The 18,753-nt window shown below is 44.7% G+C and overlaps 1 protein-coding gene across 1 annotated transcript in view; it reads right to left on the bottom strand.

The window, feature by feature from the left end:
• Nucleotides 1-266: 266 nt before the first annotated feature.
• Nucleotides 267-18,753, bottom strand: part of LOC138302141 (protein-arginine deiminase type-3-like) — a 67,218-nt gene continuing 48,731 nt past the window's right edge. Inside the window, exons 12-16 of the mRNA XM_069242504.1 lie at nt 13,254-13,398; nt 9,239-9,332; nt 3,132-3,208; nt 2,884-3,012; nt 267-1,417 (exon numbers count right to left, since the gene is read on the bottom strand). Coding sequence (XP_069098605.1) covers nt 1,181-1,417; nt 2,884-3,012; nt 3,132-3,208; nt 9,239-9,332; nt 13,254-13,398 — 682 coding nt within the window. The 3' untranslated portion in view covers nt 267-1,180. The remainder of the gene's footprint in view (nt 1,418-2,883; nt 3,013-3,131; nt 3,209-9,238; nt 9,333-13,253; nt 13,399-18,753) is intronic.

Genomic DNA, 18,753 nt, shown 5'->3' with positions numbered 1-18,753 from the left:
TGGCAGTATTTTCGATGTTCTCACGAGGGCCTCGGTAATGAGCCGCAAATTCTGAAAACATACAATTTCTATGCCAGTGGTTTTCTAAAAAAATATAATAAGCGGCTGTGGAGAAGGTGGGTAGGAAGTGAGTGGGCTGGTGGATGTAATTGTGTGTGTATTTCAGAAGTTGCACCCTTTACATGGTGTGGGCACCACTATTCACAATATATTGTCGTACATTTTTCATTTCATTCACTCAGGCCTCCAAATTACACACAGTCACATTTCTTTTAAACAGTTTTTTAATATTGAAGAAGGTTGATTAAGCCCGGCATTGCGGTTCTCAATTGTGTAAAAAAGGATACACTTAGAGGGCCATGTGTACATCGTTTATGTCTCAGGGACCATTCTGAGTCGACATGAGTTGTATTCCTCTGGGGATACCACTCTTGCGGATTCCAAATGGAATTGTGTGCTGGCACCTGGGATTAAAGAGTGTGAGAACACCGGGACCCATTTTACTGGGTGCAAATCTGCATTCAGTGAAAACACTACAGGGCAGTGTGTAGCCTGAGGCCCATCGGAGCCACGCCAGAACGTGGGGGGAAGGTATGCTTCACCTCCAGCTGACACCCGCCTTACCCCCAATCCTTGCACAGTGACCCACATGGCCCTCCAGCTCTCCCAAGTCCATTTACCACCTGATCAGAGCAGGTGGTAAATGCAAACAAAATAGTGACTGCAATTGGGATTAACCATTTCCCCTATTGCTGGCTCCACATGGTTAGTCCCCATTCTGAGGACCTGAACTTCTAATTGCATGGTGCAAGGGTGCAATTACCAGCCAGAATCAGTAATTCCAGTCACGTGAATTACAAGTCCCCTGCACCATTCAACTCATACGTGATCTCTTACTCAGGACAGCGCAAAGGTTTCTCTACCATAATAGTTTATAAATAAAGGTACAGCTTATCCCCACATTTTACAAGTACACTTTTTTATGTGTGAGCATGTTCCCACCTAAAAGTGTACTTATGTTCTAATACCATCTTCATAGCCCCACCTCCAGTGCCTACAACAGCTTTAAAAATATTTCTATGGGTTTAGATGCATCACGTGACATTTCTTGGGTTAGCGTGCCCCGTGCCAGGCTGGTGAAAAATGTTAGCACTGTTGTCTTATTCACTAGTCCCTGCCATTAATTCAGAGTCGCATTCCACCATTTGAAAGTGAAGGGCTTGCGTCGGACGTTGGTTCCGCAGTGCACCTCTCCATGGTGCCGATGATAAGGGTAAAAATCATCAATGAAGTTGCATTCCAACCCCAGCGGCTCCAGCAGATATCGTACCTCCTCTTCTATGCAGCATTTCCCACCGATAATTGGGCCAAAGGGCTTTGGGATGCCTAGATGTTTTCCCAGCACCAGCATATTCACCTGAAGAAATGGTGGTGAACGAAAAGAAAACAAAAGAAAGGAAAAGAAACGAAGAGGAAACAAAAAAAGAGGATGTTAGCACATTAAAATTCTTTTAAAGAATGCCATTGAACTTGGATTGTGCACCGTGCCCCAGGTTTTTCTCGGAGAGATTTCGGCCCAGATTTTGAAAGCTTTGGTGTCAGTTCAGCATTATTTTTTAACGCTAAACCAATGCTAGACTTTTTTTGGCACTCACAAACGGTTTGTGTGGCAAAGTAATGCAAAGCCACGCGAAATGCTGCTGTGCATCACTTTGCGTCAAGGGGGCGTTACATGAGTGTACACGGGAGTACTCGTGCTACCACCGATGCTTTTTGACGCTGAACCCTAAACTGAAACGTCAGAAGAAAGGGTTTAGCCCCAAAACTTAACACCTTTTAAAAGCAGGCGCAAAACAGAGAAATGTTTTCATTTCTCCATGCTTTTCCGACTTTGAATGTGTACAGCACACATACAAAGTGGGAAAAGCATTTTCACTTGTCTAGGCATAGTATTTTGTACAGGAAGGGTATCCTTCCTGTACGAAACCTATGCTAGACTCACGCACACACCCTCGAACTATGGCACTAAGGTGGATGCATGGCGCACGGCAGCTGAAAACAGCGCTGGCACGGGTGAAAGGGGAAAAAAGTGCCATTTCTATCAGAAGACGGCACTCTCCTGCTCTCTCCTTGTCACCCAACACAGTGTAGCAACTCTGAGTGCTGTGTTGCCTATCACCTACATGAATCTGGGCCTTAGTGTTTGTCTCACAGCTAAATGTGACTTTGTTTTGCCTGCTGCGACACTGTCTTCCAACTCCATGCCGTATTTGAAAGCTGTATCTACGATCAGATCTCAGTAAAGGGATAAGTGATTTATCTAGGAAGAATTTAATATCTTTAGTTGCTCTCTGTCTATTGTGGGGGGCTTTCAATACATACATAAGTGTAAGCAAACACAGATTTCATATGTCGTAACATTTCAAAAATTAAAAAATTGAATATTTTGAGTCAGATATAAAGATATTGTCAATCCCTCTGTTAGCTTACAAAGTGCTAAGGTGATTTTAATGACCAAAAATAAATATACAAAGTACGTGGACGATTCTAGATATAAGACAGGAAACTTTCTTCTAAAGCGGAACAGATTGAGGAGGTGAAATTATGTGACCACTAAAGGGGATATGGCCGGATAGCTGCTCATGATCTTCAACAACTCCGGCAGTGATGGTGAACACCTGACGTTTGTAAGAGACCTGATTAGTGAACCCTTCCTAAATGAGGAGGAAGGTTCTTGAGCTCATCTCTGTTCCTACAGCCACTCTTCTCCCTCGATATCCCACTCTCCAGACCACGCTACCCTGCTACAGAATACTGAACCAATCCAATAGAGTGGCGGCTAAAACACTTTCTGGGATGGTGAGGCATGTCTTGATCTCTTACCATGTCTGGGAAGAAGGCACTGGCCAAGAGGTTATTTCCAAGCTTAAATAAGGCAGGGATATCGATGATGTCCTTCTCTGCCAGGCCCAGCTCTTTCTTCAGGAGATCTCTGCTCTTGTCAATGCAGCTCTGGCAGAAGGACAAGGGGTACAAGGTCATGTTTTGTATATCAAAACACTTGGATTCAAGTAATGCATAGAAAGACAGTGTCATATAAAGGAAAATTATAACAATAGTGTTATAGTCACCTGCACATACTCACTGTCCTTCTTCAATTCTTGGTCAGAAAGGATTTCATTAATAGTTAGGTTCTCAACTTCCAATCCTGTAGAAAAAGCGATAAAATGTGTTAAGGGCACTAGTGGAGTGTGGACAGATTCATCTAAGGAGCACGCACATTTTCAGTACACAACACAGTGTTTAGCAAGGATTTGGGGCAGATTTATGGAAAGTGGCGCTGCAAGAGTGCAGCACCACTTTCCCTGTGCCCTTTAGGGCCCACCTTCCGCCACTGTGTGTGCTCCGTAGGGTAGGGGGCAATAGCGTAATTTTTCATGACGCCTTTGATGTACTCTGCAGGAGTAGCACCAAAATATTGGTGCTACTCCTGCAGCGTACATAGGGGCCCATTATAAATAATGGAAGCCCCCTTTTAACGCCTGCTCTGAGCAGGCGTAAAAGTGCCATACAAAATGACGCAAGGAAATCTCTTAGATTTCCATGCGCCATTTTTTCGCCCCCCCCCCTAACGGGGGAACGCCCCCTTTGCCTACATTATGCCTGGCGCAGGCATAATGTAGCACAATGGGTTACAAAGTGGCACAAAGCATGCATTGCACCACTTTGTAAATATGGCGCTAGGAGTTTGAGCTTGTTGGGCCACATTAGCATTAAAAAAAGTTACGGTAATGTGGTGCAAGGTGGCGCTAGGGGCTTATAAATATGCCCCTTTGAGTTTTCTGGAGTATGAACACAAAGAACAAAATTACTTAAGTGTTTAGTACATTTGCCACAAAAGAAATGTTAATAATAATAGGTAGCTGTTGGAAATGGCCCTTTTTGCAGGGTCATCCACAGTCTTTTTGCCTCCTGCCTCCTATTTTTTCTGACCTGTTGCTGTTGGCTTTTGAACTCTGGGCACTTTACCACTGCTAACCAGTGCTAAAGTGCATATGCTCTCTGTGTAAAATTGTATGTGATTGGTTTATCCATAATTGGCATATTTGATTTACTAGTAAGTCCCTAGTAAAGTGCACTAGAGGTACCAGGGCCTGTAAATCAAATGCTACTAGTGGGCCTGCAGCACTGGTTGTGCCACCCACATAAGTAGCTCTGTAATCATGTCTCAGACCTGCCACTGCAGTGTCTGTGTGTGCATGTTTAACTGTAAATTCGACTTGGCAAGTGTACCCACATGCCAGGCCTAAACCTTCCCTTTTCTTACATGTAAGACACCCCTAAGGTAGGCCCTAGGTAGCCCCAAGGGCAGGGTGCAGTGTATGGTTAAGGTAGGACATATAGGGGGTCATTCCTACATTGGCGGGCGGCGGTCGCCGCCCGCCAAGCGGGAACCGCCGAATGACCGCACCGCGGTCAAAAGACCGCGGCGGCCATTCTGCCTTTCCCGCGGGGCCGGCGGGCGACCGCCAGAAGGCCACCCGCCGGCCCAGCGGGAAACCCCCTTCTACGAGGATGCCGGCTCCGAATGGAGCCGGCGGAGTCGAAGGGGTGCGACGGGTGCTGTGGCACCTGTCGCGATTTTCAGTGTCTGCTTTGCAGACACTGAAAATCTTAGTGGGGCCCTGTTAGGGGGCCCCTGCAGTGCCCATGCCAGTGACATGGGCACTGCAGGGGCCCCCAGGAGCCCCACGACACCCGTTACCGCCATCCTGTTCCTGGCGGTGAAAACCGCCAGGAACAGGATGGCGGTAAGGGGGTCGGAATCCCCATGGTGGCGCTGCAAGCAGCGCCGCCATGGAGGATTCCCTGGGCCAGGGGTAAACCGGCGGGAAACCGCCGGTTGCCCTTTTCTGACCGCGGCTTTACCGCCGCGGTCAGAATGGCCAAGGAAGCACCGCCAGCCTGTTGGCGGTGCTTCCGTCATTTTAGCCCTGGCGGTCGCCGACCGCCAGGGTTAGAATGACCCCCATAGTAATGTGTTTTATATGTCCTGACAGTGAAATATTGCTAAATTCGTTTTTCACTGTTGCAAGGCCTGTCCCTCTCATACATTAACATGGGGGCTACCTTTAAATCTGATTAAAGTGTAGATTCCCTTTGTGAGCAGATGGACATCTGGAGTTTGGGGTCTCTGAGCTCACAATTCAAAAATACATCTCTTAGTAAAGTTGATTTTAAGATTGTGTGTTTGAAAATGCCACTTTTAGAAAGTGAGCATTTTCTTGCTTATACCATTTCTGTGACTCTGCCTGTTTGTGGATTTCCCTGTCTGGGTCAGTTTGACAGTTGGGCTGGTTGCACCTCACACTAGACAGTGACACAAAAGGAGCTGGGGTGTAGTCTGCATTTCCTGATGAGCCATCTGTGCTAGGAGGGAGGGGAGGAGTGGTCACCTACAACTGAAAGGGCTGTGCCTGCCCTCACACAATGCAGTCTTCAACCCCCTGGTGAGTGTCTGGGGCCTGGCCAAGGCAGGATTTCACAATCAAGAGAGAATTTGCTTTGATGTAGGTCTACTTCAAAGGAGAAATTGGGTATAAGAAGGGCACCAAAAACTACAGACTTTAGAAACACTTCTGGAACCAAGAGGAACCTCTGCCTGGAGAAGAGCTGAATAGCTGAGGAAGAAGAGCTGCCCTGCCTGTGACTGTGCTGTGTGGAGCTATCCTGCAGTTGCTGCTTCTGCCAGAGTAAGAGGGCAAAGACAGGACTTTGTGTGCCTTCCATCTTAAGAAGAAATCTCCAAGAGCTTGATCTAGAGCTTGCCTCCTGTTGTTTGAAGTCTCAGGGACAGCAAAGACTTCTCTCTGTCAGCACCTGGAGTCTCTGGAGAGACTCCTACTCTCCCCTGTGGTGCACATCCAGTTCCTGGGACCCTGAAAGGAGAAGCTGGCAGCCTAAAGACAAGAAAATCCACGCACAGAGCGCTGTGCGGGGAAAAGATTGACGCGACTCCGATCTGCGGCTGTAAAAATGACGCGCCACCGGCTCCGCAGCTGAGAAAACGACGCTCGCAGGAAATGCTACAGAAGAATCGACGCACGGTGCAGGAGAAATGACGCGCAGCTTCATTGACGGGGGCTGGGAGATCACAATGTGCGCTGCGGGGATTTCGGATCATTGTGCAGCTGGATTTCCAACTCATGTACCGCCGTGCGGAGTTATTTTTGACGCACACCCGCCCGTGCGGGGTTATTTTTTACGCGCACCAGGTACATTTTCACGCTAGCAGTGCTAGTGTGTTTAAAACTACTTAAAGACTCTTTTTGCATTTGTATTGGTAACTTGACTTGTGTATTGTGAATTTGTGTAGTTTTGGTCTTGTTTTGTTTAGATAAATATTTCCTATTTTTCTAAACCTGTGTTGTGTCATTTTGTAGTGTTTTCATTAAATTACTGTGTGTTTTGGTACAAATACTTTACACCTAGCACTCTGAAGTTAAGTCTACTTCTGTGCCAAGCTACCAAGGGGGTAAGTAGGGGTTAGCTGAGGGTGATTCTCTTTTACCATGACTAGAGTGAGGGTCCTTGCTTGAACAGGGGCTAACCTGACTGTCAACCTAAGACCCCATTTCTAACAGTAGCGTCTAATTCTTATTCATCGCTTACCTCTCTGTCACAATGTCTAATGTAATGCAAAGACAGTCAGATTACCCAATATAGGGCTATGATTAAGTTCTTGGTATCTAACTTCGTACTTGTAACATACAGTTGTCCTATAGCTCTGGGTTATAACCCCAAATACCTGGTAAATATACACAGGATACTACATACGCTTGTGTACAACCATCTACCTAATGCTATTTGAGAGTTTGAGTGATGTATTTCGGATTGACTGGAGGTTAGTTGGGTTTAAGTGAACCAGACCATCCAAACATTGTACACACAACCAAAAAGTGGCATGCTGCCTTGGAAGATACTGGAGAATGTTTCTGTGTCACTGGCCAATCAGAATGCTTAGAATTTCTTAGTCGGCTCCCCCCATTCCAACCGCTTTAGGTTACGCTAAGGAGCCTGCAATGATTTTCTCACCTTGGCACTCCCTCTTTTCCAGTTCTTAATTTGTAAATAAAAAGGTGCCGGTGCTCAAAGCTCTTAAATATGCGGCTGCTGCAATTAAAAGTGCGAGCACATAATACTGAGGCAACGTAATCCTGAAGCCACCTCGGGCCTTTTCCGTCCATTTATAGTCACTCCCTGCCCCTTCAGCTCACTCTGTCAGCTTCCTGCTTTTCCCCTTTCTGACGCTTTTTTGTTTTTCTCTTCCTCCGTCTTTCCCACGTGTCTTTTGCTCAGTAAATGCTTGAGCCAGAAAACAAAGCACCGGCCCTCAGAAATAAGTGCCGGTGCTCAGCACCGGAAGCAACAATTACAAATTAAGCGCTGCTCTTTTCACTTCTGTTTTAATTGAATGTCAGCAGCACCGGAGGCGGGTATGGTCAGTTTGTGCTACAGCTGCTCTTCAGTGCAGCAGTAACCATAAAGGGATAAGCCACGCACACAGGCTTTAAACAGACCCATGATCAATTAGTTACCTCTGACTCGTGATAATGCCAGCTGTAACGACCACTGATGCCATATGCCTTAGGGGTCGTGTCAGAGAGTTTATCGCTAAGTAAATGTCTGAGGAAGAATTATGTCGTGCTCTAAAATGCTTTTTGAAGAGGTTCAGGGCCCTTGACAAAATGATGCTTTGGGGGGGCGAATGCCAGGGCTTCAGTGCCTTCCTAATCTGACCAGTGCTTTAAATGGGCCGATACTCTCCGGTACTGCGTACCAGCACTTTTTTATTTTGAAAGGGATTGTACCGGCATATCTCAAGAAAAATGTAAGACTTTTAATTGGAGAGTACCAGCACTTCTCAGAAACAAGCAGGTACTCTGGTACAGAGTCCCTGCACTTCTATTTTTCCATTTAAAGCACTGATCTGATCATAATATGAAATTCTTAATTTACCCTGTGCCGCACCATCCCAGGCACGTTTATCTCAAAACACTAAGGGGGTCATTCTGACCCTGGCGGTCATCGACCGCCAGGGTCGACGACCACGGAAGCACCGCCAACAGGCTGGCGGTGCTTCCTTTTGTATTCCGACCGCAGCTGTGAAGCCGCGGTCGCCCAGCCGGGTCCGGCGGTTTCCCGCTTGCAGCGCCGCCATGGGGATTCCGACCCCCTTCCCGCCAGCCTGTTTCTGGCGGTTTTCACCGCCAGAACCAGGATGGCGGGAACGTGTGTCGTGGGGCCCCTGGGGGCCCCTGCACTGTCCATGCCACTGGCATTGGCAGTGCAGGGGCCCCCTAACAGGGCCCCAGAGAGATTTTCACTGTCTGCACTGCAGACAGTGAAAATCGCGACGGGTGCAACTGCACCCGTCGCACCCCTGCAACTCAACCGGCTCCATTCGGAGCCGGCTTCATTGTTGCAGGGCCTTTCCCGCTGGGTCGGCGGGCGCTCCTTTGGCGGGCGCCCGCCGGCCCAGCGGGAAAGCCAGAATGGCCTCTGCGGTCTTTTGACCACGGAGCGGCCAAGTGGCGGTTCCCGTTTGGTTGGCGGCTACCGCCGCCAGCCAAACTTGGAATAAGGGCCTTAATCTAAACATCTTTCAATAGATGCATTCAACAGTGCCTGTTAGTATATTTTCAAGGGATCATCATCAGGACATTTTGGAGATGTTTGCATCCTCGTGCTCCCCTCCATCCACCTTCCACCTCCCTGTCCACCATCTTCTTCTGTAAATGTGCCTTATGGACCCCAGACTTTGAATATTCAATGTTAAGCTAGGTCACAACCCTAGAATACGAGTAGAGCAATTTAACATACAAAATACAAAGGACAATATTTTGGTGCAATAAGGGCCCAATGCTGGCAACATACTTTGTATTGAGCAAGTTTCTAGAGTGCTTAAAGGTACAACTTAACTCTCTTAAAAGTCTATGGATTCTTAACTACGTTCAACTCCCAGTAAAACTAGGGCAGTGTGTAAAACATATTCATGGTCATGAAAATGAAAAGTTGGGAGAGTTGGGAGGGAAATGGAATGGTATGGTACTGGTGGGAGGAGTCAGAGGCAGAGGCAGAGAGAGACAAGGAAGAGACACAAAAGTTGGAGAGAAAGTACGGTTAAGGGACCATCTCATAGCTGGCTTGGGTTTGCATGCCATTAGCACGCTCTTACCTTCAAACATTACAGCATCTCCATGGCCATCTTTCCTCTTCTGTCTGAAGAGCTGGTAGCAGGCTGTGGGACTTGCAAGGAGCAGTCTGAACCCCTGGATGAAGACAGAAAGTCAGTGATTAGAATAAAGGGAGTACGTGCGCTTTTGGGTCCCAGAATGCAGCACCCATATGAAACACCAACTACATATGTACTTCCGCAACCACCGTCCTATAAAACAACATTTTCACCTAACACCTCCACCTCTTCCTCCCTCTCCATTGGACACGCAGGACCACCTCACCCTCCTCTGCAAATAAAAGGAAAGATTACCCAATGGGACACTAAATTTAACGCTTACTGCAACAAGAGCCATGACACACACCTCTTCACCTACTTTACATTAAAGATCTGTGTACACACCTCCACACCAGCAACTTGATCCTAAATTTTAGAGCACCCACATTCAACCACTAATGTACACACGGGACCAAGGGTCCGTCACACATCCTTTCTCCACACGTAGTACCGAGGAACACCAAATAGCCCGTTAATGCTCGTTTCCTGCATGCACAAGGGACAAAGTTGCACACCTCTTCACATCCATTCACATAACCAGGTAATCTCCAGTTTCATTCCTCTGCTACAAACTGGACCAGGGCACAAACATTATACTCGACTAAAAACAACTAGAGCAAATACCTCCTCCACACTACCCGTCGGACCGGACCACATTCACAATCCATATTAGAATAGTTAACTCATTCCCATCCCACAGCATGTCCAGGAATTAACCCTCTCAACATTTACAATACAACGACTGAAATTTCCAACAGCACACAAATTGCAACTCATACAACATGAACAAACATGCAAAGTAACGTTGCATGACTATCTCAACCTGCTCCAATAATGCTATTTTTAAACTCAAGTAACCCTTACCCAGAAATAATTACACTACATTTCCTTAATATTCATCACAAATAACCAGTATCTGCCAAAACTAAAAAAAGGCTCCTAGAATAGCCTCCATACTACTGGCACAGTGAAATGTTGTAAATTACACTGCACCATTTCTTTAGGCCTCCCTGCGCCAGAACGCCCCCCTTGCATACATTATGCCTGACGCTGGCATAATGTTGCACAAGGGGTTACAAAGTGGCACAATGCAAGCATTGCACCACTTTGTAAATATGGTGTGGCAGAAAAGCTACCTTAGGTCCGCCTTAGCGTAAACAAATGATGCTATGGTGGCACTAAGGTGCCACAAGGTGCTTGTAAATATGCCCCATAGTGCATCCCACAAAGACAAATACGACTGTAAACGTTTTGGAAAGCACAAAATTTCCCTGAACTTGAGAGAGACCTGTGATTGATTTTGGGGCTGTTGGATGTTTTTCAAAAGTTTCAGTTGGCCCTGGTTTCTGGATATTGAATTAGCACTGTGCCAGAACTGAATCAAGGGCACACACACAGGCACGGAGTACAGAGCATTAATTTTCTGAAACCTATAACTCGAGGCTTGCAGTTTCTGTAAGTGTACATGCGCAGTTGCTTCTTAAAGGGGACATGACAACCATAACCTCACAAGGGCAATGGTGAATTGAGATTTACAAAATGGTTCGCTGACCAGGTACTGGGTGGTTACAGTACACAGAGATTGATTACGGAGTGCATGCTCGCTTTGTACAGGGGGGCTGGTGGTAAATAGATGCTGACAGCAGTGATACTAGACTAGTAAGGTGGTGGTGGGAGACCAAAGACGTGGCCATTATAGTTTTGGTGTGTACTGCACCACGGCACTTATATCTCTACTCCAGGCCTAGCACACATTTATGTAGATTAATGGGAGCAGACTGTTAATAAAGGGACCACAGCATCCATAAAATTGTTATTTCTCCAATAAGTAATAAAATCACATGAGCCAACGGGTCCCAAAAGAGAACTAAGAACATCCCTAAAAGCGGTGTAAGTGCAGTCTCTCATTTGTCGGAAGTGCAGTGGGTGGAAACTCAATTGATACTTGGGCTCCAGAATGTCTGCTACTTGGTAGTGTGCTAATAGGGGTTCCTCTATTAATTCATTCATTGGTCTTGTGTATGTGTCTCAGAAGGGTTCTTTCCTCAAAATATCTGGAACCATTACATTTTCCAACTATTGGGTACCACCGTATATCATTGTAACCATAGTATTTTCCATTTGTCTCACATTAGGTGGTTGGGCGTGGAAAGACATCCTGAATTTTATACAAGGATTTCTATCTCTCAACAAATTGCAGTTCCCCACCTGCATGGTCCTTTTGTCATTACTGTTTTTCATCACATGGTTGATCTAGATGGGAATGGTCGATGGCATCAATCAATATTGACACCAGATTATTCCTGCTAATTACTGCCATAGCAGAAGTTGTTTAGTCTTTTGATGAATTGAGAGTAGACTGGTGGTCCTGGGGAACTGGAAAAGTGCAATCTCCAGGTCACTGGTTTGTTAATAGAATGTGAACGATCTTCTTGAGCGTTTTCATGAACCTCTCAACTTTGACATCAGCCCAAGGGAGCAATGCGTAATGTTTTATGTTGAGTAGCTCTAGGGATCCTTGGGACTTCAAGTAATGCATTGATGGCCATTATCATTCTTTCTTTCCTATGGATCCCATCTGCAGGGGGTAGTATTTTCTATTCTTTAATTCCTAGGCAGTCCCACATGGAACCAGTAGTTCCCATTCTTTATTTCCCATGGGATCCAATGGGCTACCAGTGTATTCTCCTAGTTATTGTCCTAGTGTATTGTCACCAATTGAGTTAATGCTGAGTTGCTTGCTTCTACCTCTGGATTCATGGACAAGTATTTAATCATGGCTAGCAGCTATTATCCATCTGTTGTGCCACAGAAGTGAGCACTAACTTTTCCCCATGGTTTCGTGCATAATTACCCTAATAGGATGGGTGCTAGTGTCTCTCCTTGCCTCATGGCCTTCCATATCAAACACTGGCTTTTCTTCTTTTATCAGTACATCCACCTTTAGAAACCACATTTTCCCCTATTTATACCCCTTTCATCAATAATCCCTTGCTACCCAATATGGGGCAGTTACACTATGCATCTTATGAGGAAGTGAGATCTCTGAAGGCACAACTGACCTTCCATTTGCCCTGGTGTGAATACTGCATGCAAGTGGTGTACATTCACAGTAGCAGTCAACTGCTTCCTCTCTTTCAGGGTACATTGTCCGTTACTCTAGTATAGGTTGTTCCATGTTTTCTCATGGTGAGCCTTAATAACTATTTGTAGGTGGTAATCGTCTAGGTGGGAGGCACAATCTATTTGAGTTTAATTGTGATGGACAGCACACCCACAGCAACCAGTCTCAAATACCCTTCCAGACACTCCACTTCCCATTTTTCTGCCATGATGGATACCTTTAACAAATAGTTGAGATTTCATTTTGATGCTACCTTTGTAGTTGTGGTATCAGCTTTCCAAGCTTGGGAGATAGGTAACATTTGTGATCTGTAGCCACTCTGAATCTCACAGAACCAAGAAGTTCCTGTTTATCAGGTATGGTGGAGAAAATGGTATTCTTGTTCATGATAGTGGGTGTGTTGTGCCCATGTACCTGTATTGCAGTGTCAGAAAGGATGCTTGGGCAAGTGTGAATTGGGGCCTAGTTGATATAAAACACTTTCTTTCAGGCTTGGATAAGCCTCAGAAGTAGAGGTGGCTAGAATGGCATAAGGAGTTGGAATGAAGTTCACAAGGTGGCAATCTAAATGTTATAGACAATACTTTAAGCCACTACGGGATGCGTGAGTGAATTAAGATGCCAACAGAGGCAATCAATGCAGGAGCAAAGAGCTTCGGCGGGTCCTGGTAGAGACAACATTTACACATGACTCTACATTGCAAAAAGATAGTCAATCAATTCCCTGGTGCTAGATGCCTTAGGCAGCTACCCCAGCACCAGTGGCAATGATTACCAAACATTTTCACTATGGCATTTCTTATTAACATGCATGTCATACAATGTGAAACTTACCTTACGGTCAGGGGCTGGCACAAAAGATAAAAACTCGTCTATGTGACCCACAAGCAACCAGTCAGACCACAATTCCAGGGGTGGCTGTACCTTCTGTGCGTTAAGGAAGTCTCTAACAACCTTGGACATCTGTAGTCCACCATTTCTGATAGAAACAAACACAAAAAAGTCAAAGACGGAACATGGTTATATTAACAAAGGTAAGGGAAAGAGGCACGACTATGACACAGGAAAAGGAAGAAATCAGACATAAGAAAGGAGACAACAATCTAATCTGAAAGAAAAGCAGTCAGACAAATACAAGACAAAGGACAAGAGACTTGCCATGAAGGGGAAAGGGATAGAGGAGAGGAAGAGAGTCAGGGAGAAAAAGAAAGTGAGAGCAACACAAGGGAAAGATCACAGGGAAAAGAGACGTGTTCTGCCACAAGGAAAAGAGGGGTGCAAAGATCCCAAGAAAGGAGACGAACATGAGAAATAACGTAAGTAGTTAATCAAAAATTCGTTTTAATTTGCATTCGGTGTAACTTTTGTTTTGCATTTCTGATCGAGAAGGCAACTCTAGAGCCATCAAAGTGCAAAGAAAAAACATGACTGGCCTACCTCTAATGGAGCCAGTTTGTATTATATGTGTAGCAAGAAATCATCATGATGTACCTTTGCTTGAAGAACATATTGTCTCTCTCTCCCAAAGAAATAAAATCACCCAACTCTCTGAGAAAGGAGGATGGGAAATTACAAGGACCGCTTCAGAGAGCTGAACTTGTTTTTTGTCAGGTGTAAGTAGTTTATTCAATATTTCCTTTGCATGCTGGTACCTTAATGTTTTAATTTTATTTTATAACCGAGATCACCAGTGACCTAAATTCAAATAAAAATAGAACTTGAGATCTCAGCATTGCCCCACATTGGTTATTATATTACTCACACCAAAGGGCCATGCATGTAATGTTGCACTTGTGAGGTAACGAGTGCATGTGATGTCAGAGAGGCTGACTGGTCCCATCTAGAGGGGTGGCCAGCTTGCCTCCCCTGTATGTGTGGCCCCTGTGGTTTTTCAAAAGAAAACTGATGAACTTCTGCACCTAATGAAATATAAGGATGTGAGTGTAGCACTTATCTATGAGACCTATCTCCAGATAAACCAGAAGCTCAACCTAGCAAATTATAGATTATAGTGAACTGACTGCTCGACTGGAGCCAAAGCCCGAGGAACAGCTGTGATCATCAGCACAAAAGTGAAGCATCATGAGATTGCCCGACCACCAGTGGGGAGCATAGAAGCAACAGGTATACAAATTCAGACATCTGCAGGCCCCCTCCGACTGATTGCCGCCTACTCACCACCAAGCCAGCTATCCCCAAGGTACTTAGATGCTCTACTGGACTCCAGCATCCCAACATTAATTGGAGGAGACCTTAATGCCAAGCACCAATGCTGGAACTCCCGGACCGCAAACAGCAAAGGACATGCTCTTCTTGCCCACTCAAGAAATAAGGACTTTGTAGTTGCTGGCCCAACTCATCTAACACATTATCCAGGGTCCGCACAGCAGAAACCAGACATCCTGGACATTGTCGTCATGAAGAGCCTTTCTCAGCCTATGGAGCTAGAGACTTTAATAGCACTGATGTCCGACCACAACCCGGTTTTGATCACCATTGGAGACAAAATCGAATGCCAACAGCAGGTGGCAAGGTACAATTACAAGAAGGCAAACTGGTACCTCTACAAGAGAAGCCTGGATGAAACCTTAACTCTTGATCAAATACACTGTTGACCCCTTCACAGATGCAGTCCTCACTGCCATCAAATGGAGCATTCCTCAACAGAAACCTCAACTCTGCTCCATGTATGACTTCCCAAGTGGCATTAAGCAGTCAATATCCAAGAGGAATAGAGCACGAAGACAGTGGCAGAAGTATTGCACCCCTACCCTGCTGAAGGAGTACAATATGTTGACTAAACTGCAAAAGATACAAATACGGAAGCACAGAGGTGAAAAATGGGAAGCAGAAACAGTTCATCTAAAGGATTCGTGAAATTCTTTCTGGAGAATGATATGGCTGTGATTGGAAGAAAAGAACTGAACCGACCGATACAAGGAAAGACTCACCTGGCACGCAGCAATAGAGTCAAGGTAGAGGTCCTGGCTGACACCCTGGATACATCATTCAAGTCCAACTAGGCCAGCAAATTGACAGTAAAAGTAGAGGAAGAAATTACCAAGCATTACCTGGAGCATCCACCGGAAACAAAATCTGCAACCCTAGAGGAATGCTCAAGGAACGAAATAGGAAGCCTGATAAAGAAGCTGAAAAATGGCAAGGCCCCAGGAAAAGACAGAATAACCAACCAAGCTATTAAGACGTTCCCAAATGCAGCAGCGGATCACCTTGCTGAAATCTTCAACGCATGTGTCCAGCACCAGCTTTCCCTAAAGCCTAGAAAGAAGCAAGATTCATCATATTCCTGAAGGCTGGGAAGCCACTAAGAGATCCTGCAAACTACCACCCTATAAGTCTGCTATCTGGCCTATCAAAACTCTTTGAAAAGGTCATTCTAACACGTCTCAGTGACTTTGCATCAACTGAAAACCTTCCTGCCAAAGAACAGTTTGTATTCTGGAAAGAGCACTCTAGAAATCATCAACTTTTCAGAGTTGTGTACATTATTAGCCATGGATTCAACACCAACAAATCAATTGGAGTTGTCTTCCTGGTTGTAGCTAAAGCTTTCAACTGAGTATGGCACAGAGGAGTAATCTAGAGGCTTACTAAGCTGAAGCTTCACAGCTACCTGGTAAATCTGCTGACTAGCTACCTTGATGACACACCTTTCATGCGGCAATGCATGAGGAATGCTCAAATGTACGCCCTATTCTTGCTGGAGTGCCTCAGGGATCACTTCTTGGACTGTTTCGCTCCAATATATTTACAAATGATATTCCCAAGGACTTAAAGAAAACATACCTCACTTTCTACGCAGATGATGTTGCAGTCATCTCCCAATATTTCAGCAAAAACGAAGCGGCAAAGAACTTTGAAGCTTTGCTCAGCAAAATCTCTGGATGTTACAGCGACTGGCGGATAAACCTCAACACAAGCAAAACCACAGCATTGTTCACTAGAAAGCAGATCAAAAAGCATCCACAGATCCCCCTCAATGGGGAGAAGATAAAGTGGGAAAGCAGCTGCCCATACATAGGGGTGACACTTGACCCCACACTCAGCTGGAGAAACCACATTGAGAACACATGCCAGAAAGCAACAACCAAACTGGCTGCATTGTACCCGCTTCTGAGAATGAAATCAATGCCTATGCGGATCAAAGTGCACGCAATAAACATAATTATTCGACCTACAATGACATATGCTTCACCAGTATGGAATGGTTGCAAGCCGGAGTATCAGAAATCTCTGCCGACACCACAGAACAATGCCTTATGGATAGCTACAGGTGCTCCTTGCTCCGCAAGAACAGTCCTCCACAGAGATTTGGGCGTTGAGATTTTGGACAACCATCTCCACAAACTACTTGTGAAATTCTACAAAGGACTGGATCAAAAAGAACACCCACTGATCAAGAAACTTGCTGACATTTCTGCAAACCCTTTTGACCACCATCTGCGGCCCTTCACAGCACTGACCATGCGAACCAACTTCAACTGTGACAAAGTCACAGATCAATAAGCAAACACAACAGCGATTCAACAAGTCCAAAATGTATATGGAGTAATGAGGCTACCACCAAGTTTTGACATTAGCTGTGTTACCACCTGAGTATAAATGAGGCCCAAATGCTTTGTAGCAGTTTGAAAATTTCTACAGTGGTTGAGATTCCTAGACATTCAAGGGCTGTTTTGATTCAGAAAAAACCCAGACTAATTTCACAATGTTACAAAGGAAATACCATCTATCAATCTTTAACAAGTTTAGTCGGGCTCTGGCTATACAAAATGTTTTGTAGAGCACTGAGGTGTTGAATGAATCCAGTATCATTGATTGAGAAATTTCTAGTGTGCTTTGCAGACTAGGAACTTTAAAATTAATTTTAGAGAGGGATTCTGATCAAGGTATTTTAATAGCGTAGCCATAATTGGTACGAAAAGTGTTCAATTTTGACCCTTTCGAATTCTGGAAGGGTGGCAAACAGGGTTCTAGCTTATAACCATGACCAATTGCTTTGGCATGTGAAACATTATCAATAGATTTCAGGAATGAAGACAGAACTAAAGAAGACTTGGCTTGAGAAATATTTCTGAATGCTGATGATATCCTGCTAATTATTTCCGCATCAGATAAATCCCTGTCATGCATGCTGGCACTCAATGATTCTTCCATTAGCTTTCTAGATTTCAGATAAAATGGTAAAGCTAAGCATCCAAGTGTAATTCAGAGATATATTCAGAAATCATGGTGTTTCGTTTGATTTCCTGTGGAAAGAATGGGACATCGCATAATTGGAAATTTGAAGCACTATGGATTTGACATGCATTTTAACCAAGAACTTTGACCCCCATTCACTCAAACAAAAACAATGGAGACAGAATAGAAATCGAATTTAGTAATCCAGGGTAGAATAAATTAAACGAAGAGGTCGATGTTTCCAGATTTATTTATGTATTCAGTAATTTAGTGATCAGAATTGCCTGTGTACATGCAGAAAGAGAAACTGGATCCGTCATTTGTTTTGGAAGGCAACATTACTTTGAGAAGGCTATAGATTTCTCCATCAAACAGTGGGTTTGGCTTTGCATACTGGCAGAAATATCATCATGCTTTTATGTTACTCCTGTTTAGGAGTTAATTTCCTTTACACTTGGCAAAATGAACTCTCTTAATGTATAATGAAAGGCGATTAAGTCATGATTCTCCATTTCTGTATTCTGTTTGCTCTTGGTATCTTAATGGAGTAAGTAATATATTTTGTTTTTTTGCAGACTGCCAGCCAGGTATCTGGTCACAAACCATGTTGTGTTTTATTTATTTATTTTTATTTGTTTTATGGAACAAAATTCACAACATAGCTTCAAAGGAACTCAGCAAGCTGGAGTTAAGAGATCAGCAGTGAGGTGTTGCTAGATTCCTGGGGCAGTTATGGTTCTGTTGTTCAGACAAACTGGACTGAGACAGAGAGAGAAAGAAGAGAGATATCAACCATTAGAGAAGGTGAGAAGGGGAAGACATTGAGAAAGAGAAAGAGGGAAAAGGACAGAAGGAGAAACAGAAAGAGAGAGAAAGCGGGCACAGTGCAAGAGGCACAGATCACAAGGGCAAAAACGAACTTATACAGAAGGAAGAGACATGGATCCAAAATAAGTGACAATGGCAATAATAATCCTAATAGACAACAATCTGACATAAGTGCACAGACGCCAACCAAGACAATGGATCGGCCTCTAAGAAACACTGATCAGAGATGCAGAAAAGAGGCAATTAAGAAACATGGGCAAAAGAGGCAAAGGCCGTAGATACAACAAAGAAAACATAAAGAGAT

Source organism: Pleurodeles waltl, chromosome 6 (assembly GCF_031143425.1).
Source record: "Pleurodeles waltl isolate 20211129_DDA chromosome 6, aPleWal1.hap1.20221129, whole genome shotgun sequence".
NCBI lineage: Eukaryota > Metazoa > Chordata > Amphibia > Caudata > Salamandridae > Pleurodeles > Pleurodeles waltl.
The sequence above is the reverse complement of the archived record's forward strand: the minus strand, read 5'-3'. Positions and strand labels throughout refer to the sequence as shown.